The sequence below is a fragment of the Colletotrichum siamense genome, assembly GCF_013390195.1.
Source record: "Colletotrichum siamense strain Cg363 chromosome Unknown KSG_Cg363_contig03, whole genome shotgun sequence".
Classification (NCBI taxonomy): domain Eukaryota; kingdom Fungi; phylum Ascomycota; class Sordariomycetes; order Glomerellales; family Glomerellaceae; genus Colletotrichum; species Colletotrichum siamense.
In genome coordinates this window covers 64,565-87,669 of record NW_023501016.1, presented here as the reverse complement: position 1 = coordinate 87,669, position 23,105 = coordinate 64,565, and the positions used below count along the sequence as shown (strand labels likewise).

The window sequence follows — 23,105 nt, the reverse complement described above, 5'->3', positions numbered from 1 at the left end:
CCCAAGGGGTCCTCGAGTGGATGCAGATTGGGACAGAGCTAGCTGCTGTTAGGCATCGCGAGGGTTTTCATGCCTTTGGTTAACAAATTCCATCTGCTGCGCTACTGCACCCCAGACTCCGCGGCATCCCCATTACTCGGGGCGCTGGGTTTCTACTGGCCGGTTCGCTGGCCGAGATGCCTCGGCCCAATTGCCTCCCCCACAGCCACTGGAAGGGCCTGGAGCGCGCGGGTCCGCGCAGTCTGGGGGCTGGGACAGGCCTACGAGGCCCGAACCCGACGCGATTGCCGGCAGCTAAGGCCAACCCCGACGCAAACCATGTCTACTTTACCGGTGCCCCCTCCTTTCATGACCAGCAACGAAACTCTCGAGCTTATTTCTCGCCTTCTCCGTCTCTCTCCTTTTCTTCAGTCTCCGAAGCTGCCAACTTGCCTTACCTGTCGTCTTCGAATCGCATCACCCGCCCGTAATCAGCAACCATGGCCCTCGAGCGAATTGGCTCCATCGTGAAGCACCTGGCTCCAGGTAGCGCCATCAACCAGATGTACGTGCTACTACTCCCATGTGATCGTCGCTCACAGCGATCCGGACTTCGTTCGGCTTCTCGACCAAAAAGTCTCCGACCCGGAAACTGACAACATACTCTTCCTCTTCATAGCCAGTCCAAGAACCCCGATGATATCGTCATTACGTTAGCTATCCGTACCCCGTTGGCCAAGGCCAAGAAGGGTGGCTTCAAGGACACGAGCCTCGAGTACATGGTCTACGCCCTCCTGAAGGAGGTTCGCGAGCGATCCAAGATTGAGCCTGCTGCGGTGGAGGACATTCGCATGGGAAATGTGCGTAGCAACCTATTCTTCCCCCACCCTCCCGACCCGGAAACACTCCTGCTGACTCTGCCGTTCTCCAGGTCTCCGATGGCAAGGCCGCCTACAAGCTCCGCGCCGCCGCCCTCGCGGCTGGCTTCCCCAACACCGCCGGTGCTTCCTCCATAAACCGATTCTGCTCTTCCGGCCTCCAGGCCACCGCCGATATCGCCAACGCCATCACCACGGGCTCTATTGAGGTCGGCATCGCGCTCGGCGCCGAGAGCATGAGCATTGGCGGCGACGCCCTCGAGAAGCCCTTCGATGACGCCGTCGTCAGCCAGTCCCAGGAGGCGGCCGACTGCATGCAACCCATGGGCTGGACCTCGGAAAATGTTTCGCACGACTTCAACATCACCCGCGAGGAGATGGACAAGTACGCCGCTGAGAGTTTCCAGAGAGCCGAGAAGGCCCAGCAGGCTGGCCTGTTTGACGACGAGATTGTGCCTATCAAGACCAAGGTCGTTGGACCTGACGGAGAGACAAAGGAGGTTATTCTTACCAGGGACGAGGGCATCCGTCCGGGTACCACCGCCGAGAGCTTGGGTAAGATTCGGGCGGCTTTCCCGCAGTGGGGTCCCACGAGCACGGGAGGCAACTCTAGCCAGGTTACTGACGGAGGTGAGTTCTGTCGTCCCAAAAACCGCCCTAAACTCAATTTATTTTGGCATACTGACTTTGTGGGAAGCTGCCGCTGTGCTTCTGATGAAGCGTTCCACCGCCGTCAAGCTCGGTCAGCCCATCCTGGCCAAGTACGTTGGCTCCACCGTTGCCGGCCTGGCTCCCCGCATCATGGGTATCGGCCCGTCTGTTGCCATTCCCAAGCTGTTGGCTCAGCACAACCTGTCGCTCGCCGACATTGACGTCGTCGAGATCAACGAGGCCTTCTCCAGCATGGCCGTCTACTGCCGTGATAAGCTCGGTCTTGACTGGGCCAAGATGAACCCCCGTGGCGGTGCCGTCGCCCTGGGCCACCCTCTCGGCGCCACTGGTGCGAGACAAATTGTTACTGGTTTGAGCGAGCTCCGCAGGACAAAGAAGAAGGTCCTTCTGACTAGCATGTGCATCGGCACTGGCCAGGGTATGGCTGGCCTGTTTGTCAATGAGGTTGTGTAATATACCGGTTGATAATGTACGAGAAATATCAGAATGGAAATGAGTGTATGATTACTGCGTTGGGAAGTGTCTCTTCGATGATCTTTTTCAATTGCGTGTTTGACATCGGACTTTGGTCTAAACTTCTGCAAGACTCCCAATCAAGCCCTCAGATCAGCTATGAATTAATCCCCAAGTCACAAACAGCATCCGCTCATTGTTGCTGCACTGAACAGTTCCCTGCAACCCCAGCTTCCCGCTTTGCTCCAACACCGCGTAGCGGTTAGTGTAGAACCGGATGTCGTTTGTCCCAATTCTCATGGGACTCGCTGCGCTTCCGGTGTCGGCGTACCTCGCAGCGAAGCTACACGTTCCAGAGCTGGCGACACGAGCCCAACCGCCTGCAAAGTCGCCTGGCTGCAGGGTCCAGAAACCGTTTCCCAGAGCGTTGGCGAGGGCCTTGCAGTCTGCCGCCAGTGGTGCCGAAGTCGAGAAGTCTGTTGTTGGGTCTTGGGCTAGTTCACCGCACCATTCGTCTCTGCCGGCAGAGAACGGGAACCGCTTCGTCAGCCGGACTGGGCGGGTACCTTCTGACCCCCGAGTGAACTTCAGTCGTCTGTTGATGTAGATGGTTGAAGTAGTTCCATCGGCTTGGGTAATGGTCCGAGGCACCATGCCCGAGAGCTCAACTCCGGTGGCAGTGACCAGAGAGAAAAGACCAAGGGTGACGACCCATAGCAAGACTTTGGTGAGCGAATGGATTGTCATGTTGAAGGTATTGAGTAGGTAACGAATGGATTGTTTATTATGAGTTTGAGTAAGTACAGGCTTCCAGAGTCTGAAGGGTGAGCAGCTTGATAGATAGCATGAGAGTAGATAACGCAAGGGAGCGGTCGCTTATATGTTAATCGCGACAAACGCCAGGCGGACGAGAACCCCGACGTGAAGTGGGCATAACCAAGCACGAACGATACTACTGCGCACATCACTGTGCATGTCATCTCAGTCAGTTTGGCATTTTCGCCAATGGCCATGCCGTCTGCACTCCTTCGCCCGAGCTGACAAGCGTGTGCCAACTCCTGCAGGAACCGTGGTTACGGGGCCAAGGCGAGTGATTCGTCAGAAATGCACACATGCAAGCCACGGCCCCCGCAAACATTGATGAATGAGACGGGGCTTACATTGTGATGTCGGTGAAGAAGTTTTCTCGCGATGCCGTTGGGTCGGCGGGGACCCCCCCTTTCTGAAGTTTAAGTGATGGGGCCGGAATGTGATGTGACGAGAAACGGCCCCCGAAGGGGGCGGGGATTGGCACCGGAAGCGCCCAGCTCGGGGGTGACATCAATGCGGCACTTGAACGTCACCCAATCACAGCACACGGCGGGGCTTGTTGGTTAGGCTCGGGATCTACGGGCGTCCACTTGTTCTGCCGGTGACAGAATGGCGCTGTGATTGCATGATCACGTTGGGCCTGTGGATCGTGGTGATTGACAGGTTGACGATAATCTCAGATTGGCAGTGTGCGGGGCCAGGCTTCAGGTCCTGGATTTCTCGCATCCTTGTGGAATGTCTGGGGGGCTAGACGCAATCCTCATGATCCGATGTCAGGATCATGTTCGCATGGATTGCTTCTGTCTGGTCGGCAAGCTTGCTCTTATGGTGCACATAGGATATGGAGTTGCTGTATCAGGCCACCCAGTGATGGTGGCTACTGGAATGTGACATTCTCACACTGCCGTCGTACAAGAGACAAAGCAAACATCGAAGCAGCAAGTTTTGTGTTAGGGGACACGCAATGATGGGCAGCCTCGGATGCTTGGTGAAAGGGTTGCTGTTGACGGTTACATACCTATCCGGCCCTCCTGTTCGGGACTGCGCCGTAGAGATGCAGTGTCATCCGGCTCGGCCTCGCCCGTGTCGAACGACACAAGATCAGCCTAGGCCACACGAGCAACATCGGCCTCGAGGTTCGAGACGGCTTGTCTTACTGCGTCCATCCCGTCGACGTCATCCTCGAGAAACTTGGTGGCTTCGTATCGGTGCGGCTGGCCCTCGGCGAGAAACAGTTTGACCTTGTCTTCTCCTAGACAGTCAACCATGTGAGTACTGACGGCGAGATCGACGTCCTCGTCCGATTTGCCTTGGGTTATGGTCGTCGGTGGCCAAGCTGCGACCTTGTCTTTAGCACTTGCTGCTGTGGCCCATTCATATCCCGGGTCAATATCTCCGACGAGCCCAGGGAACTCGTTCCTATACAAATAGTAATCGTAGAGACGCCCGCGGGGGAACTCATCGGTGTTGCCATCTTCTGTGATAGGGACCGTGGTGGCATCAAAGTTGGCGTTCTTGGTCCCGTCAGGTAAGAGCTTGTCGAGATGAAAGACCTGGGGGTTGTTGGCCGATGTAGTTCCCACAGAGACGGCTGCCGCAAGATGATGCGACATTTGCGATTCAGCGATGGGCTCTGGCGTGAGCAAGACTGAAGAGTTGAAGAAGCGATGGCGGAAGGTGGTGATACCGGTGACTGAGAGCAGTGCGATGGGGGACGGTGTGAAGTGGTGGGCGGTCAGAGAGGCCATGAAGAACCCTATTCGACGGTTAGCTATCCGACGGTCACAGACATGTCTCTGCCGTGTGCTCACCAGCGCTCCCCCCGCCGACAATGACCTTTCGTTCGACAGCATTGCTGGACGCGCCTAAGTGTCGCGCGAATTTGTATGCTGCTCGAGCATCCTCAAGCAAGCCCGAAGCTTTCGCTTGTGGGAGCAGACGATAGCTTGCGCTTACCAGAGGCCATTTGTTTCTAAAGCAGACCTGGGGTTGCTGTCAGAATGAGACGGCGCATGCAGTGAGACGATGCAGGACTCACCTGTGCAAGCCATGGTGGTACGCAAGATCTGGAGCCGGTGACTAGACCCCCCGAGTGGAAGTACAGGAAGACGGGTGAGGTAGCCGGGTAGTCCTCGGCCGAGTAGACGTCGCACTCGAGGGGGATAGTGTGGTGAGCAAAGACATGCTTTGTCTTTGTCAAGCGATGGGCGCCACGCAGTGCTTGGGATGACCTGTCTCAATGCGGGGGTTGGTAAATAACACCAGACGGAGCGATGGCAGGCTTAAGCTGAATCTCACAGAGGATGGCTGGGCATTTTGTGGTTGCACGAGCAGGCAAGGAATCGCCTGACGGATCTGACAGTGACATATTTGGACAGCATTGTAGATGCCACCGTGGCGTTCATCATGAGATGTAGCTGAGGAGTTGTGGTTGGTTGGTTGATTGGATGTCTTGTCATGTTCAGACCTTACACTGTATGCCCGCTGCGGGGTCTACCCACCATCGAAGGATTACCTACCTAAGGAATGAACAAGTCTTTCCAGAGAAAAGCCGAAGTACGTCGGCTCCTCCTTCGTTATCTAGACGACCAGAGAGGACTCGAGATCGGTGATGCAGCGCTCTGAACCACTCTATGATCGGTATGAGGTGGCCGGGAGGGGGAGCTGAAAGTTTCCCGTGGGTAAGTGCGGCGACAGACCGGCGCTGGGCCGATGGATTTGAAGAAAAGGGTCGGAGAGGGGCCGGGGAGCGGGGTAGACTGATGGCTCCACCGTGTTTTCTGCATTGCAGAGGCAGCAGGGTGCATTATCTAACACAATTCGAAGGCGGTGTGCCTCTTTGGGCCTAGCGCTCGTGTTCGGCGCGGATGGATTTTGCCGATACCCCGGCCGGTCCAAACACTGCAAAGCCAACCTAACCCAGGAAGGAACCTTGGAGGGAACATGGCAATCAGTACGTAACATGCTGCATACCATATCGTCGAATCGAGTTCCGCTGACACATAATTTTAGGCCCGACGCATTGATGTCACTCCCCGGTTTGCTTGGTCTTTGCTCAGCGACTGCGGAATGCTTAATCCTTGCAGGAAAAAAAAACAAAAAAAAACACGCACATTCGCCTGCCGACCGACCGCTCTTCACCCCCCCCAGTCGCAGTTGCAGCCGCAGCCGCAGTCGCAATCGCGCAGTCGAGGCCGAAAGCCCAGCAGCACATCTTTACCTCGCTCTGGGCTGCAAGGTCCCTTGGCCGTCGCCTCCTCGGTTCGGACAAGATCCCAACTCGCCAATCCATGCCCCAAGGAATTTGATCTCTGTCGCCATCGCCTGAACAAGGGACGAGTCAGCCGGCGCTGTGACAAATCCTCTTACCATGGTCTGGCCTGGCATCCCACCACCGAACTGATACAAGCCATCCGTCAACCGTCTGTATCACCGTCTTTTCCGTCACGTCTCCCGTCTGTGGTGTCTTCTTCCTTCCGTCTCTACCCGCCGCCCGACCACCCATCCTTCGTCACCTCGTGCAGACGTTGGACCCTGAGACGTTTGCTGCGACTGCAACTTCCCGGGAACACACACCTGCGAGGTCTTTGTTGGTTGTTGACGACGACAGAAACATAATCTCCGAATCCATCTAGTCTCTACAGTCAGCCTCGTCGCCCCGCCAATTCGACTGTCGTCATTTCGCATGTCTCCCGCCGCATTCCCGTAACCACGTCTTTTCTTTTTTTTCTGTGCTGCTCTCTCGGTTACGAAGCGAAAATGTCAGGCGGCCGGCCACAACCAAACCGCAGTCCTTCTTCACAGCAGCACCTCCCCATGAACCCGAGCGGCCTGCGCCAGAGCTACACCATGGGTTCACCGCCTGTCCAGTCGCCTGGCTCTATCGGCGGCGAGTCTGAGTACATGAGCACTCGCGAGGACGCGACTCCTCTGGCGACACCGCTCCCCAACGAGAACGATAGCGGTCGAGATACCCCGCGCGCCGGTTCCAGCCTCGGTCGACCAAACACTTTCCCTCCAAGCGAATCCACGAGCCTCCTGCAAAATGTCCTCATCGATAACTCCGCGCCGACTAGCTACACTCATGGCACTTTTTCGCCCAGGCCTACCAGTCCTACGGGCAGCGCCCGCAGCGCTGACATGGACCGACCGTCCTCCTCTGCCTCCTCGATCCCCATCCTCGATTCGGTGCTTACGACCATTACCGGCGACGACCACTGGAGGAAGCGCTTCATCAGAAAGCTGAAAAGCAAGAAGATGACCTCGTCCAGGACGCTGGCAGAACAAGCGGGATTCAAGGATACCGTGTGGATGTAAGTCGCCGCCCAACATGCCTCTCCTACAGGACCAAACTAACCATGATTGCTTCCAGGTACCTCTCGTACTACATCCCGCTCCTTACCTGGCTGCCCCAATATCAATGGTCCTACTTGAAGGGAGATCTCGTCGCAGCGCTGACGCTTGCCTCTCTGTACCTGCCCATGGCCCTCTCCCTCGCCGACAATCTCGCTCACGTCCCGCCAATCAACGGCCTGTATGCGTTTGTTTTCAATCCCTTCATCTATGCCATCTTTGGAAGTGCGCCGCAGATGGTCGTCGGACCTGAAGCCGCCGGGTCTCTGTTGGTTGGTTCTGTGGTGCGAGGCAGCATCGACCACGACAAGGACGAAGAATACAACGCCGAACTACAGGCGAAAATTTGCGGTGTGGTTGCAGGCATGGCTGGAGCCACCGTCTTACTGGCTGGTATCGCGCGTCTTGGTTTCCTCGACAGCGTGCTCAGTCGCCCGTTCTTGCGCGGCTTCATCTCTGCTATTGGCTTCGTTATTGCGGTTGATCAGGCCATCCCTGAGCTCGGTCTTGCGAAGTACGCGGCGGAAACTGGTGTTGGCCATGGTAGCAGCATGGACAAACTGGAGTTCATCTTCACCTCCTTCGACCATGTTCACAAGCTTACTTTCATCGTGGCCGGAGTCAGTTTTGTGATCATGATGGTAATGCGTGAGCTCAAGAAACACATGACGCCGAAGTATCCCGGCGTCGCTTACATCCCGGATCGATTCTTTGTCGTCGTTGTGGCAGCCATCCTGTCCTGGCGTTTCGATTGGGCGAGCAAGGGAGTTGAGATTCTCGGACCCGTTAAGGCCGCGTCCGGTCACGTCTTCACCTTTCGCTGGCCCTTCCAAACATCGCATATGGAACACATTCGCGAGGCCATGGGCACGTCATTCTTGATTGCTCTGCTGGGCTTCTTCGAATCTTCCGTCGCGGCGAAGAGTCTGAGCAGTTCCGACAGCTTGCACGGCATCCAGCTCAGCCCCAACCGAGAGCTTGTAGCGTTGGGTGCTGCCAACGTGGTTGGCGCTTGTTTCATGAGTTTGCCTGCCTTTGGTGGTTACGGCAGAAGCAAGTTGAACAAGCAGACTGGCGGCAAGACTCCTATGAGTTCGATCTTCCTCAGCGCCATCAGTCTAGCAGCCATCATGTTCCTGTTGCCTTACTTCTACTATCTACCCGTAAGTTAACACCCGTACACCATCGTGGAAAGACAACCCGAACTAATCTTGGCAGAAACCGGTCCTGTCGTCTATGATTTCTGTTGTTGCCTACTCATTGCTCGAGGAAGCACCCCACGATATCGCCTTTTTCCTACGCATTCGCGGTTGGACCGAGCTGGGTCTGATGACCATCATCTTCGTATCTACAATTTTCTACTCCCTCACTCTGGGTATGGCCATCGGCGTCGGCTTGTCTTTGCTCCAGGTCATCAAGCACTCGACTCGCCCGCGCATCCAGATTCTTGGCCGCATCCCTGGTACGCATCGTTTCGAGAACGCCGAGCTGAACCCTGATAGACTAGAGTTTGTCGAGGGCTGCCTCATTGTCAAAATTCCGGAGCCTTTGACTTTTGCCAACACGGGCGAGCTCAAGGCACGTCTCCGACGTTTGGAGCTGTACGGCACGAGCATGGCTCATCCCGCGCTTCCAAGGTTGCGTGGCGAGCATCACAACAAGAACGTCATCTTCGATATCCACGGCGTTACATCCCTAGATGGTTCGGGCACTCAGGTGCTTGAGGAGATTGTGCGAAGCTATAGAGAGCGCGGCGTTAGAGTGTTCTTCAGCCGTGGACCTACCAACCCACGTCATCACATCTGGCGGCTCATGCGCCAGTCTGGCATCATCGACCTCGTCGGCGGCGAGTCTCATTTCGTTACGGACGTGCAAGAGGCTCTCAAGTTGACCGAGTATGAGCACAGCATCAACGAAGCCAACAACCCTTAGATAAGAAAGAGAGCGTATTTTCAGCGCTGCACATACGGATCGATGCATAGATAGGGCGTTTGGTTTTCTGGATCGATGCGAGATGGGGCACCACTACGATCTTTGGTTCTCGCACATCTGTTAGTTTCACGACGTCAAGCGTGTCATGCTTATAATGAACTTGTACAACAGCGGGTTTATAGATCGTAGAATTCAAAAGCGACGCATTTGTTGGTTATACATCAACTTTATCTCACAAATCCCCTGTGCAAGGCTTCGGTGCCACAGCCGCCCGTGTCTAAACACTCTGACGCCTCTGGACTAAGAGTGAGGTACTCTGCACGTTTCCTCTTTCCCAGACACGCCTTCTGATTTCAAGCAGTCGAGGCAATTGAACACTCGCCTCTGTTGGATGATTTTCCTCGCCTCTTTTTCCACCTCACTTGCCAGATTGCGATTGATGTATCGGTTCGACCGACACTGGCATACGCCTACTTCCCTCATGCAAGGAAAATCCTTCATTGAGATCTTCTGTATGCTCACTGCCGTATCCAGGAGGTTGCAGAACTTGTGTTTTGAAAAGTCAATGTCCCTGGGAAGCAAGTCGGACTTGTGGAGGGTCTCTACGTAGTACCCAAGAGCCTTCGACGCCCTGGAACAGGCTGCGTCTGACGTGTCCCAATCCCACATCATTGGGCAGATGACGCCTTTGTAGAACGAATTGCAGGACTCATGTCTTTTGATCTCGAGGCACTCTGGCTTGCGGTTAATCATCATAATCAGGTCTAGGATGAGGGGTGTACCTACTGATGATGTCGGTGTGAAGCAAAGGATGGTCCACGAGCATCTTCACCTGCTCTGATGCCGTCGAGAAGGGACCTTCATGGTACAGGAATATCCGCCATGAAATTTCCGAAAACTCAACTGGAAGGTCTATCACATAGGCGAAAACCAACAGATGGCAAAAATCGCTCATCGGGGGAACCTCATCATCAAACTGTTGGAGCCAATCCCTGATCCATACGATGCCGCAGTACTTGAGGGCGTTGATGCATTCGTATTTGTCGCAGATATATGCCAATTTCTCTAATGACATGGGCTTCGGAATCTCTGGGACGTAGACGTTGTGAAGAATCTGGCACAGTATCGACATGGCTTCTACATCGTCGTCCGGGAGCTCCAAGTCGTACGGCTCTGGTCCGGTCTTTTCGGCGAGTTCGGTCCCTTCTTTGAATTTCCCTCCCAGCATGGCTTTAAAGACAGGCGAATTAAGCTGGAGCACTTTTGAAGAAACTCGCAACTCGTCGTTTTGCAGGGTTTCGTCTTCATCTTCAGCTTCTGCATCCGCATCGGCCAGTCTCATTCTGCTGAGCGTAAGGACGAGGTCGCCATCAACGTCGATTTCGTGCCTGTTGGCCATCCCGAAGCAGTTCATTGGCGAGCGAATACGTTGAATGAATTTAAGCTTGGCGGAAGACTTCCGTTTTCATGGCGACTTGGTCATTGGGAAGAGATTTCATCACCTCAGGCCCGTGTCCTTACAGCTTGAGCCTCTTTTGTGTCAGCGTTACGGCCCCGCGGGGCTGATGGCGGGATCTGTTGGTGAACGGGCCTCCCCAAGCGCCTCTGGTATGAAGTAATGTTGCTCTGCTTGTCCGGGAGTCCCGGTCGTCTGATGTTGTCACTTCTTGGCACGTGATACCTGAATCGGAGCCACACAATAGCATAAGGATGTTAAATGATCACCGCAAGGGATCTGTCTCCAAATAGTGTCTACATATGCAGACATCAGGCTCGTGGAGAAACAACCTAAGAGTAACGGGATATAGCATAGAAAAGTAGCAACTATTGCGGAAGTATCAAGCGTCCAGAAACGGTATCTACCGGCGACTGGTACTGGTTCCGTCGAGGTTTCCGTGAAATAGCAATGATCTGCCGAGGCATTCCGACTAGGTGTTGGAAATAAACTGAGGAAGGTGAGGAAGGTGATGTTTGCAACTTGGACAGTGGTAGTGGAATACATTTATGATGAGAGAACTACTCGATGAATAACTCCAATGACAGAGTTTGTGTATCACCAAATGTCAAAACTCTAGGACATGGTAGTGTGAACGATCTTCGTCAAGAGATACCCCGAATCGTGGAACGTGCGGGTCGGTCAATCCCGCCCGAGCAAAGGTCAGCTTTCCGGGACCATGCGGGGATCTTACTTTGCTGACGGAGTGTTCCTGGCGGGAACGCGGTAGGTATTTGCCAAAATGGGATAGTATTGTTGGTATGGGAGCTTGCTGAAAACCTAGATCGATTGGTGCGATTTAATTTTCATGGGTTTCATCGCACCCCGAGGGGCTTGTAGACGAACATTCCGATCGATTCATGCTGTGAACACCTTCCATTCGCACGCAGTCCTTCTAAGCTGGCCATTGTCGAGATGCACCATCTCGTGAGAACGGTAGACGACAGTACTACCCTTGACTAGAGCCAACTTTGAAAGTCATCGTAGCTTCGGAAAGAAATCAGTCGCAGCGAAGGATAATCATGCCGGACGATCATGAATAGAATGGACAGCTGGGCGGATATTCCACACATTCCCTAGGCCGGCCGAGATTCTCCGCTGTCATGACGCAGTGCATGCTCAAGGCATGGGCGAGGACCAGATTTTAACCGTGTGTCCAGTACATAAAGGACACGTTCAATCTTGCTCACAACTTCACACGGGGATCAAACATCCAAATCTAGATTTCACAATGAGAGTCTCTTTTGTATTGCTGGTTGGTTTTGTATTCGGTGCTCTGGCGAGCGGCGGTGGTGTGGAGGTAGCTATCGTCCATGGTCGACCCCAGTGCACAGTCACTGCCAAAGGAAACAAGCAGAGTGACGTCGACAATATTCTGAACGCTTTTGATCGATGCGGAAATTCGGGGAGCATCATATTTCCTGAGAAGCAGAACTTTTGGATTGATCAGAAGCTGAACCCACACGTGAAGGATGTGCAGATCCAATGGAGAGGAGAATGGACGGTAGGCACACATCTACGCTGAACGATACACCTTTCACTGATGCTGCATAGTTCTCCGACAACATCACCTACTGGAGGTCGAACTCCTACTTTGTCGAGTTTCAAAACCATCGCGCCGCATTCATCCTAACGGGAGACGGTATCCACATTGATGGTCATGGAACTGGAGGCATTCATGGGAATGGTGATACGTGGTACACTTCCGAAGCAGGCGAAACGGTCGAAGGACGTCCTATGGTAAGATTGAAAGCCTCGAATCCTTCTTACTACTTTTTACATCCTTTTCACTCACGGGAAATCAGCCTTTCGTGTTCTGGAACGTCAGCGATGTGTCTGTTCGGAACTTCCACATTAAACAGCCTCAGTTCTGGGCTTACAACATCATGAATGGGACAGACATGGTTTTCCAGAATATCAGTAGTAATGCCACAGCGACTAAAGCCCCTGGACGATACAATTGGGTCCAAAATACTGACGGTTTTGGTGCGTCACCCAGAGGATTCCTCATGAAGGACTTGAAAGACTAACAAGGAGTCTTCAGATACCATGGATGCGCGCAACATTAGCGTCAAGGGATTCGAGTACTCGGGCGGAGATGATTGCGTCGCTATCAAGCCCCGATCGTACGACATATATCTAGAAGACGTTACTTGCCATGGTGGCAATGGCATTGCCATCGGGAGTCTTGGGCAGTATCTCGAGGACTCAAGCGTGGAGAACGTGATGATGAAGAACTTACAGGTAATCTTGGCCGGATGCTGATTTTATCAGTGACTAACTATCAAGCAGTTGAAGCGGTCATCAATTGATTTAGGAATTGGGGTCTACATCAAGACATGGATTGGAGAGCTTGCACCTCAAGATCACTACGAAAGTGCCGGCAAGCCACGAGGAGGCGGCTGGGGCCGTGTTCGAAACATCACGTTCGCCAATGTCTACTATGAAAATGTCAACAACGCTCCCTCGATCAATCAAAACAACGGGAACAATGGCTCCTTTGCCGGAACGAGCAATATGGAGGTCTCAGACGTCGACTTTCTCAACTTCACGGGCACGTTATCAGGTTCCACAAATCGCGTCAGTCTTTCGTGCAGTGCCAGACATAAATGTGGCAACATCAAGTTCGAGGATATTGACCTTCTCACGTCGAGCAACGTAACAGCCACTTGCACAGGAAAATGGACGTTGCAGGATACTGTGACAGGACTTCCGGGATGCTAAGTCAAGGCACTCAAGCAATGGGCTGTTCGGGTTCCCCCATCTAAGGGCAATCTAAGGACAAGCAGGATGAGTTATTAGGATTGCATTAATGATGTCTACTTAGACACTTCGCTCTAGATAGTGGGGCATATCTAAATGGACTTTGGCTAGAAAGACAGTCAACTGTTGTTGCCCCAATACCTTTAATCCATCATGGTACCGGTGAAGTTATAAGCATCGATATCTTCAGCAATATCCTCTGTTTCCGACAAACCGAACGCCGCCATCTGACCATCTGTCAGTTCTCCGTGCCTCCGTCGCTGCCAATTGATCCCTTGTCCAGCCTTTCTAGATTGCCGAGCTCTTTTGACCTCGGCTTTGCCAGACACCAAGCGACCCTTGCTGCTAGGGGTCGGAGTTACCGTCTCTTCTGACGAAGACACTGATACCCTAGGCTTGCCTGCGTGGGTGGTCTGCTTGAATTCATCAACGTTAGAAGACTCCTCGGAGGATTCATCCGTGTATGGTTCTTCAATGTCAATGGATTCCAGTGACTGACCTAGACATGTGAATTGATTTGAAGTCTGACCAGCATGTCGGTTCAAAGGTCGGATTGGTTCCTCGCCAAGGGAATTGATGGTATCTGTGTATCGATCATGAGGTTTTGAAGGATTTGAAGCAATGCCTCGTTTCCTCCTCTCCCTTTCCTGGACGATCTTCCGCTCAACCTTGTTGGCTTCAATACGAACCAGGATCTTTTCCCTCAACTTTTCGTTCTCCTTCTTCTGTTCCGCAATCTCGAGCGCATACTTCTGTGCATCGCTGAGGTTCTCCCTTGGGTCCCACCTTTCAACAGGCTTGCGATCTTTGGGGACGAGAGTCTCTTTGCTCATCTTCTTTCTGTCCGGGACGCGGTACACTTGGATAGATTCGAGAAACTCCGCGAACGTGTCGATGCGCTTTCCATCCCACGTCATGGTCTGCGTCTTGTATCCACCATTGATGAACTTATGAGGTGTGTTGGTGACAATACTGGAGTTGATCTTGTTCTTCCCTGGAGCTGCCTTGGACATGACCGCCTTGTTCCTTACATCGCGGGTCATCTCACCGTCGGGGGTATGCATACCAACAAAGCCGGCTAGGCGCAGCTGGCTGAGGTCGGTACAGGTCGAATGAAGCTTATCTTGAATGAAAACAGCAACGTCATCTGCACTGTCACTCTTGCACTCGGGGAATGACGACATAGCCTCGTGAGCTGCCTCGGCAGTCTCTCCCTGCCCACCAAGAATCACGCGGTCCAGACCACCGACATGCTCAGCCTCCTGGAGGACGATCTGGGTGATGTATGGCATGGCGCTTTTGGTCATGCCGACAGCGGCTCTGTCCTCGGGCGAAAGATTGTTCCACGGGCGAGGACTAGCCTTCCCGTAAGGAAACACAAAACGAACATTGGGGAATTGTTCGCGGAGGGTCTTGTGATTTTTAGTCAACTTCTCGGAAAGGACCTTGGTCTTTAGCTCCTCGTAGGTGGTTTCCTCCTTGAAGCGATGAAGGAATACGACGGTGTGAGTATGCTGACAGCCGTCGGACACATCGTTGACCAGCGGCCTGGTGAGTTGCTGACGAAGAGACATTTCGATTGAATATCGGCAGGATTGATGATTAGTAGAGTGTTGTTGATGTTCTTGGTTGAACAGAAGTGGAAGATTCAGAAATGTCTAACAGGACGAAAGCTAGGTTGTTATAAGATACTGGTGGGCTTTCCCCGAATGTCCCTCATATTCTGGACCTCTTTACGTTTGGTTTTTCGAACTTTCTTTTACCGCGCGAAGCTTGGTAACCTTGACCGTCAATGGAGATACCTACCTGATAGATGCTGGTAGATGGCACACCTTGCGACCTGTGAAGTGGCCCGTGCTTTGGAGGGCCTCCTGCATCTTGTCTCGATGCAAGTGCTTTCATTGGCCTGCACCGTTGAACTCGTGTCTTATTCCCTTATTAATGAAAAGAACTCTGAGACCTTAGAAGATCCTTTGAGTGAGCCACAATGGTGTCGCATGCATGGCTTGGAGAAGAGGTATGGAGAAACAACCGAAGCAGGCTGAAGCGCGCTTCCACGACTTTGATGGCTGGAATGAGCCATCAAATCATTAGGCATGGATGTCATAGTAGACATCGTCGTCGGGTTTGCTTCGATTATCATGAGTTTAGGAGGAGGGGGTATTAGATGCGAAGAACACCAGGAAGACATCCAGGTTGATGCTACTGTCTGTAAATTACTTCGCTAAGAGAGGAGAAGAAACGATAGGAAATTGTAAGATATGCTGGTATCTGGGTTTCTTGATTCGATGACACGCCTCAATCACCTTCACCTTTCTCGACCTCGGCAGAAACGAAGACAAAGTGATCCTGTCGTACATTTTGCCTTGCTCTCTCAGAGTGTTTGATGAAGATCCGTCTCGCTGATGACGTCGTAAAGCCGTTGAGGGTGGCTGGGGGTGGATTAGACACAAGCCCTGGCGTGCTCAACTGTGGAAGAGCTAGGCTCGCCAGCTCGGCGTCACACCTGGGCCGTTAGTGCAAGCCTCCGGAGCCTCTAGATTGTCAGTGCGGCCACGCTGCTCGTGGGTCCTCCAATTTTCCACATCCCAATATTTTTAGATTCCCGATCGATTAGAACACCGCAAATCCCAAAATAAAACGGGAGATTTACGATTGCCGAGCATCTAGTGCGACGAAAGTAAAGCCTTGGGTTTCTGTGCGTCTTTTATCAACCCCTGTCCTTCACCGGGGTCCGGCCCCACTGTCCCGAATGCTGATCCACATGTTCCGAGTCACTGGCCGAGCGTGCGGGGATTCCCCGGAAAGGTCAAGGCAAAAAGGTACTAGGAACACCAACATAGTACGGGAACAGTTGGCTCGAGCAGTTCATGAGCTGATGAATGGGGTGATGTGAGGTCGCTGCTGAGCTCATCTTTTGGGTCTGATGGGGCTGTTGCCAAACGGCAAAGAGCCCTGACTAGTCTGCGGGCCAGGACCGTTGCTCAAAGAAAATCGCTAGTTCGACGATGGCTCTTGGCTAGGGGTTGACCGGACAAACCTTGCTACATACAAGACGATGGGGACTCGCATGTCATTTCGAGCGACAAAGAGAACGAGAGTCGACGCGTTCCGCCCGTCCGCAGAGGGCCAACGTTGTTGACAAGGAGCCATAGCTGTCTGGGCGGTCTGCATCACGCGGTTGGCGTTGTCAGGATGATCTCCGTACGTAATGAACAGCTGTCAAGCTGGGATGTGGAATTACAAACTTCATGAAAAAAGAGATTGGTATTACTGGTACTGAAAGTGCCTTCGTACTGGACATACTTCCCCGATTACAAAGAAAATAGCTATTCAAGGCGATGTGTATCTCGCTCCCACGTGCTGTTGTGCTCCAAAGATTAGACTGCTTGCCTTATCAGGCGGTGACATCGTAATAGCACGAAAAGATAGGTCTCAAATCTCGTTTGCTGACGCTCTCACTCGCCGCTCTCGCGTGTACGGCAGCGTTGCTTGAATTTGTGTCCTTGCGGGCGGATGCCGAAGTCATGTTTTCAACGTACTCCTTGAGCTTGTCGGCCAAGAGAGTGGCCCTGGCCTTGCGCTCAAATATGACGACATCATCGAAGTCGTCCGACTCCTCCTCGTCCAGCTCATCCACTTTTCGGCGGTGTATCGCGAAACGCAGGGGTGTCTTGGCGGCCTTCACTTTGCGGACAAAGTCTCTTCGGCGAAGATGATATCTCTGTGATCTCGCACTCCAAAAGTCTTTGGACATCTCCCCAAGCTCTTGAGCACGAGCGCACGCAAGACCGGCAGGGGAGACGTCAACATTGCTCTTCCAGGCCGCCGCGGCCGGCTTACCAGCGAGCAAGAGCGACTTGACGTGCTTTCGAATACGTGTGTCGAGGAGAGCCCCAGTTCCCGGGAGAGTGTGGTCGACGAGGCCCATCATTCGCGCGTCAGCCGGCGACAGCGGTGTCATGTCGCGTAACAGCTTCGTGGCGCCTGCCGAGCCACATCGTCCGGGGTAGGACAGAGAGTGATATTCGGAACCGTGCAGGCCAATGGCACGGTAGGCTGGATTAAGCACCACCTCGGAACCGGAAATAACGACGTCGCATGCGGCAGCTAGGGCGACACCGCCGGCCGCGCAGTTGCCACGGATGCCGGCGACCGTGAGGATGTTTCGTGATGGGAACTCTTGCAGGAGATAGTGGACCACGTCATCGATGCGGTTGATGTTCAGCCAGGATTCGAGAGCGGGATCCGAGGCGGCCTCGATTACGTTGAGGGCGATTCCGTTGCTGAAATACGAGTCGCCGCCCATAAGCACAACTGCGCTGAGGGGTCGTTCCACAACATGGCTGGCTGTGATGAAGTCCAGCGCGTCAATCATGCGAGAGCACTGTTCGGTGCTCATAGCGCCGTTGTAAAAGTCGAAGTAGAGGAACGCCACCCGCCTGGCACCTGAAAAGGTTTGGAAGTCGATCCAGATGTCCTGCTTTGTGTTGTGAGGGGATTGAGACCAGTCAATAGTTGCTCGAGAGACTCGGTTTTCGGAGAAGAGGTCATTGTCTAGAACGTCGAGTTCGTTCAGGCCAGAAACGGCGGGAACCTTGGGCCACAGCATCGAGTCCGTCTTTCGCTTGAGACGTCGAATATGCGAGATCCAGATACCCTTTTCGTCGCATGTTGCGACGCAAACAGCGTCGTCACGGCAGGCAATGATATCTCCAGGACGTGCCCCAGCCGTGAGCTCCTCATTCTCCTCGATGGTTCCCCCATATACGTAGAGGCTGGGCCCAAACAGCTTCGTCAGACAGCCGGGCTGGGAATCCGATGACCGAATCCTTCGGGATATTTCCCGAGCCGTGTGTGACTGGACATCGAAGTCGCGCTGAGCTGCTTTGAGGAGCGGCCGATGACGCGTGACTCCTCCGAGGAAGGCTTTCTGTAGTGTCACCGAGGCGTCGCGGAAGGTGGGGTCTGCTTGAAGCAACGGGTTGACAAGGTGGGGGAAGAACTTGTTCTTGCCCGGAGAGGGCGGGGGAGTGTAGGGTGAAGCGGCCTGTATAGAAGCTGCCTGGATTCTGTCAATAGCGGCGAGGGTGGCAGTCAGGGCGGCTCTTGTAACGGGGCCACGGTAGAGACTTGATTTGGTGATGGTGGGTGAATCGATTTGTAGAGGAAACTGCTCGAAAGCCCACACTGGTCCGGAATCGAACTCTTCGACGGCTTGCAGGACGGTGACACCCCAGTAGGGCCGTCCAAACTCGCTCCAAGCATTGGTCTGTACCAGGTTCTCAGAGTCGGCTTCTGAGCCATCATCTCCCATAATTACCCAGTCGAGAGCACTTGGGCCGGCGTCGCCCGGAGGGCCGGGATGGATAATGAGCGTGAGAAAGTTGTCGTAGACTTCCCGGGGTACCCGTGATGTCAGAAACGGACATATGATGAGATTGGGCTTGGCCAATTTGGCCGCCTCGATCATCGCATCATCTGAGAGAGCATACTCGATGGTGATCGTATGAGTCTTGGATAACGCCAGGTACAGGCGCTGAGAAAGGGAGTTATGCGCGGTGCACAGGAAGAGGATGTTCATGGCGGTAGTGGAGGCGATGGAATCCGTCAACACAAGAAGTAAGGATGTAAAACTGGGCGTTCTTCGTTCAAGTCTTCTCCAGGAAAAGCAAAGAAGAGGGAATTAGAGGCGAGGTCGTATGATATATGCAAGTCCAGGCAGATGGGGTTTGGGTTGGGCATCTATTGCACTACCTGGGTCTGTTACATGTGCTCCCCTCCAGTCTACTAGACATGCACCCTTCGGCGACCTCAGGATGCGTAAGTGGCCCCCCCCCCCGTTCCTAGTCGACTGTGTGTGACCTGAAAGCTTAACGGCCGACTCCTGCGCTTACCTCAAAAGCCATGTCACGTCTAATGCCTTATTCGCTTCTGGAGTTGGCTGCATTTGACTCCGACCCGACTTGAATCCAGCAAAAGTAAACGTGGTGTTGATGCCATCGCAGCTTTGACTCCGGCTCAGCCCCTCCCTGCACACCACGCCGGACGAAGCGAGCTTGGACCTGAACAACCCCAATCAGGATTGGGCAAGTTGGGATGAACGACCGGAAGTGGCTGCTCTATCGGCGAGGAGCTATTTCTTGACTCAGGGGCGTTCTATGAATGAGGCCATCACTTGTGGACGCTACGGCCTAGCTCGAATGTTCTGGACTAGCGCCTCATTCTCTATCCACGACCAGCACCGACCTGATCTTCACGGCTAGTCGGCGCGTTTCGACCTCAAAGTCGAGCTCGAGGATCAGCCAAATCGTTTTCGCTGATCCTTAGCGTGTGGGGTCAGTGCAACTGTGCAGGTTGAGACATCGAGTCGACTGGGCGAGAGCGCAGCAAGGCGACCGAGTCTCTGGAGATAGGCGGACGAGGGAGATAGACATGGTTGATTTGTTGGCTCTGGAGCTTCGACCGACTCTTCCCCTCACAAAAATGATTCCATCATCCTTCGATGCCGACTGGCGGGCAGGAGATTCATGTCAAATACAAGGCCAAAGTAGGCAATCCGCATGACTCTGCAGGTAGCTCCACCCCATGAGGTTTTGCATTCAAAGCCGCAGCGTGATTCATTGGCCGCGACCTCTCTCGGCGCCTCTATCACACTCGCAGCCGCTGAATACCTGCATTAGGTTGATGCATTGTCAAGTGGCCAGCGGCCATCAACAACTCTCGTACCATGCGGCAAAAAGGCGCGTGGGAATCGTGGCCACCGTGGCGTTTCCGCATCCGTTTGGTACTGACAGGTCCATGGCAATGGCACATGGTTATCGCAACCACCGCCACATGAACCGTGCTCGCACGCAGTTCGGATGCTTCGCTCCAAAGAACAGACGCAATGATATCAGACGGTCGCTTTCGTCTGGACATGGACATGATGCAGCCCGACCTGATGGAACTTGTAGTTACTTTTACACGCCAAATGACTCTGCTACGCTGTCGCCTTCGTCTGGAGTGACGCCAATTTCGAGTAGTTCGTGGGCTCTGTCAACCGTGTCTGCATCAATGCCCGCCTCATAGACTAAGTCTTCTTCGGAAAAGTTGAGTCGCGAAAGAGAAAGCATGTAACGCTGGGAGCCGCCGTGTGATACGGACAGTTTCGAGAGAATGTTCGCAACGTTGGCCGTGTTCGGATCGGTCGCTAGGGTGTGCAGCAACAATACGATCTGAGATATCAGCAAGGAAGAACCGCTGCGGCCATCGTCCCAGTCGTCGGCTTTATCGCGGGGATCATCTGGGGTAGCGTCCACGGCCCCGTCCTTGCGCCAGGAGCAAGAGCCACCGCCTTTGCCGTCTATAACAGGATCAGAGAGGTCATACAAGCCGTCGACAAGCTCGCCCAGCGTTGTGACCAGTCGCGGTATAACACTGACGTGGCTCGCAATCTGTCGTGCTCCAAACGGTGAACGCGCAAAATTCATGAGCGTTCGCAGCACAGCGAATCGTACGGCGTGTTTCTCGCTGCCGGTGACGGCTGCTCGCGGTAGTTCGACAAGATTCATAGAAACCCTATCGATGAGGATCCGAGCTATGAACTCGGGCGGTTTTCCAGGAACGATGGGGCCAATGGAGTTGGGCAGGACTGAGGTGCATAGCATGTCGAGCATTCCCACAACATCCTCCAGCCGCTGCTTGGATGTCAGCAATGCTAACACCATGTCGACAGTGATTAGCTGCCAAATTTCAGCTTGCCGAGTTTGTGCACCGTTTTCGGTATCTTGTACAACGGTGGCGCAGGCGGCGGCAGAGGCGTAAAGCAGTGACAAGATGTAGGTGGAGTCAACATCTTGCTCCAAGGCGTCTGCGGCGGACTCAGTTGAGCCATCCGTGTCATTTCTCTTAAACCGTGCTTCGGCAACCATATATATGGAGTTCACAGCGACAGGAACCAGGTCCTCGATCACTAGGGGAGCCACTGACATGGTCTGAAGCTGCAGGGTGAAGGAGAGCAAGGAAGTGAGATCCCAAACGGGACGCAAGTAGGTCTCATCAAGACATTGGGCCCACATGCGAATGACGAGGCGTGCAAAGTCCACCAGGAGCTGCACAGGGTTTGAGGGATTGCCCATCAGAGGCAGTTCGCGGAAGATGAAGGCGGAGAATGAAGTCGCCGGATCGGACGGAAACGCATAGCGAGACAGGATGTCAAAAGTTGGCGGCTCTCCGTGTAGCGAACCATGATCCAGAATGACCTGGAGAAACTGTAACGGCGTTAGTGAGCGTGCTGTGCCAACGGGCGACATGAATAGGCTTACCTCGAACGGAAGCACGCTTGTTCCTGGAGCGGGATGCTGAACAGGCAGTGCCGTAACGGTGGCATCGTCAGCCATGGGCACATCGCCCGCGTGGACCTCTAGGGCCATCACAGGGCTGTCAACGGTTGGACGTTTGCGTTTGCCTTTAGTAGGCGTCCGTTCCGACAACGGAACAGCCACTGGGCCAGAATCCCTAGTCTTGCCTCTCGTTTTGGTAGGGCTCGGGGCGATATCCATGTCGTCGAATCCATCGGCCATACCCCACGTCTTGGTCGTCTTCCTCGGGGTTGTAGTTCCGGGTGCAGGAGCCTGTGGTGCGGCGTCCTTTCGGCGTGGTCTGCTGGCGGCATCCTTCAAATCGCGCTGCAAAAATTGCAGCTCGGTCGTGGCCTGTCTTTCTTTCGTGATGGCAGCCTCAACAGCGCTTTCTTGCTTTGCGGCCTGCTCGGCGTTTTGTTTCTTGAGTCGCGCAATCTCGGCAGCGTGATCTTGTTGGGCTTTGGCGGAGTTTGATCGGATGATTGTCACTTCGCCGCGCGCAGCGTTCAGATCAGCCTGGAGGGCTTTCAGCTGTTGCTGGAGAGCGGCAACGACGCTGCCCGCGGGCCCTGCCGGGGCAGTAGCCTGTGATTGCGGGGGGTTGTAGCGGGTCGAAGGAGGGGGAGGTCGGGCATATTGGGATGGCTGAGGGCGATGAGGTGCGCCAACGGGAGGCTTGAATCGTTGCGAGGCGACTGGAGGAACAAAGGACGGGACAGGTGCAGGATATCTCGGTCGGGCAGAGATGGCGGGCTGGTTGACGGAAGCTGGAGGAGGATTCCATCTCTGCGGGGTCTGGAGCGAAGGTCTTCTCGCGAGATGGGTTTGGTGCTGGGGTATCGTCTTGTCGGGCAGGGGGCGAGCAACCGGAGGCAGCAGCTGGTTGGTCACCTCAGTATCATCGAGATCGTCATCCTCGAACTCGAGATCATCGTAAGTTTCGACCTGGGTGCCTTGGGCAGGCTGGGAGTCGTCGAACTTGCGCTGGGCCTGTGTGAGTTGGATGGCGTTGTTTTCAAGCTCTTGAAGGGCGACGTCGTTCAATCCATCAAATTCCTCGTCCGAGAAGTCGTCCATTGCGTAGGAGGAGCGTTCGAAAACGCATTGTCGATGGTGGGGAAGGGAGAGACTCAAGGTGTTGGGTTGGCTTTGGCTGTTGGGGTCGGTCTGAATAGTGGCTTGTGTTTTCTTATCGTGGATGTCTTATCGGGAGCTGCCGCAGGTCCATGTTGCGGCGGGCAGCAGCTGTGCCGCGACGCGAAACAGATGTGAACGTGGACGACGCGACTTCCCGTGAGGCCATCAGCCACAGCCACTCTGGACTGGGCTGCACAGCCACATATGACTAAGGTAGCCACATGTACATAGCAGAGTGTGTGTGGCCGACTTTAGCTGCATGACAAGAGACGAATGGGAGCTCGCGCC

The 23,105-nt window shown here is 54.1% G+C and overlaps 8 protein-coding genes across 8 annotated transcripts; 3 read left to right on the top strand and 5 right to left on the bottom strand.

Annotated features, from left to right (window-relative positions):
* Positions 1-479: 479 nt before the first annotated feature.
* Positions 480-1,982, top strand: CGCS363_v003982 (3-ketoacyl-CoA thiolase; the record flags this gene model as incomplete). Its single annotated transcript, XM_036635831.1, has 4 exons — positions 480-544; positions 659-839; positions 911-1,487; positions 1,555-1,982. The coding sequence occupies 4 exons, from the start codon at positions 480-482 to the stop codon at positions 1,980-1,982; spliced, it is 1,251 nt and encodes a 416-aa protein (XP_036497939.1).
* A 153-nt stretch (positions 1,983-2,135) lies between these two features.
* Positions 2,136-2,729, bottom strand: CGCS363_v003981 (uncharacterized protein; the record flags this gene model as incomplete). The annotated part of the gene is made up of 1 exon (XM_036635830.1): positions 2,136-2,729. One exon carries the CDS (start codon positions 2,727-2,729, stop codon positions 2,136-2,138), a length of 594 nt encoding a protein of 197 aa, XP_036497942.1.
* Positions 2,730-3,898: 1,169 nt separating this feature from the next.
* On the bottom strand, positions 3,899-5,107 carry lip2-1 (Lipase 2; the record flags this gene model as incomplete). Its single annotated transcript, XM_036635829.1, has 4 exons — positions 3,899-4,548; positions 4,604-4,775; positions 4,831-5,023; positions 5,091-5,107. 4 exons carry the CDS (start codon positions 5,105-5,107, stop codon positions 3,899-3,901), a joined length of 1,032 nt encoding a protein of 343 aa, XP_036497941.1.
* A 1,444-nt stretch (positions 5,108-6,551) lies between these two features.
* Positions 6,552-9,077, top strand: CGCS363_v003979 (putative sulfate transporter; the record flags this gene model as incomplete). The annotated part of the gene is made up of 3 exons (XM_036635828.1): positions 6,552-7,105; positions 7,165-8,308; positions 8,364-9,077. The coding sequence occupies 3 exons, from the start codon at positions 6,552-6,554 to the stop codon at positions 9,075-9,077; spliced, it is 2,412 nt and encodes an 803-aa protein (XP_036498676.1).
* A 277-nt stretch (positions 9,078-9,354) lies between these two features.
* Positions 9,355-10,476, bottom strand: CGCS363_v003978 (uncharacterized protein; the record flags this gene model as incomplete). The annotated part of the gene is made up of 3 exons (XM_036635827.1): positions 9,355-9,372; positions 9,600-9,811; positions 9,864-10,476. The coding sequence occupies 3 exons, from the start codon at positions 10,474-10,476 to the stop codon at positions 9,355-9,357; spliced, it is 843 nt and encodes a 280-aa protein (XP_036498677.1).
* Positions 10,477-11,803: 1,327 nt separating this feature from the next.
* Positions 11,804-13,296, top strand: rgxC (putative galacturan 1,4-alpha-galacturonidase C; the record flags this gene model as incomplete). Its single annotated transcript, XM_036635826.1, has 5 exons — positions 11,804-12,076; positions 12,127-12,312; positions 12,378-12,558; positions 12,617-12,816; positions 12,865-13,296. 5 exons carry the CDS (start codon positions 11,804-11,806, stop codon positions 13,294-13,296), a joined length of 1,272 nt encoding a protein of 423 aa, XP_036498672.1.
* Positions 13,297-16,732: 3,436 nt separating this feature from the next.
* hoxX (Hydrogenase maturation factor HoxX) lies at positions 16,733-18,919 on the bottom strand (the record flags this gene model as incomplete). Its single annotated transcript, XM_036635825.1, has 1 exon — positions 16,733-18,919. The coding sequence occupies one exon, from the start codon at positions 18,917-18,919 to the stop codon at positions 16,733-16,735; it is 2,187 nt and encodes a 728-aa protein (XP_036498673.1).
* A 1,378-nt stretch (positions 18,920-20,297) lies between these two features.
* On the bottom strand, positions 20,298-22,757 carry CGCS363_v003975 (uncharacterized protein; the record flags this gene model as incomplete). Its single annotated transcript, XM_036635824.1, has 2 exons — positions 20,298-21,587; positions 21,642-22,757. The coding sequence occupies 2 exons, from the start codon at positions 22,755-22,757 to the stop codon at positions 20,298-20,300; spliced, it is 2,406 nt and encodes an 801-aa protein (XP_036498674.1).
* Positions 22,758-23,105: the final 348 nt, after the last annotated feature.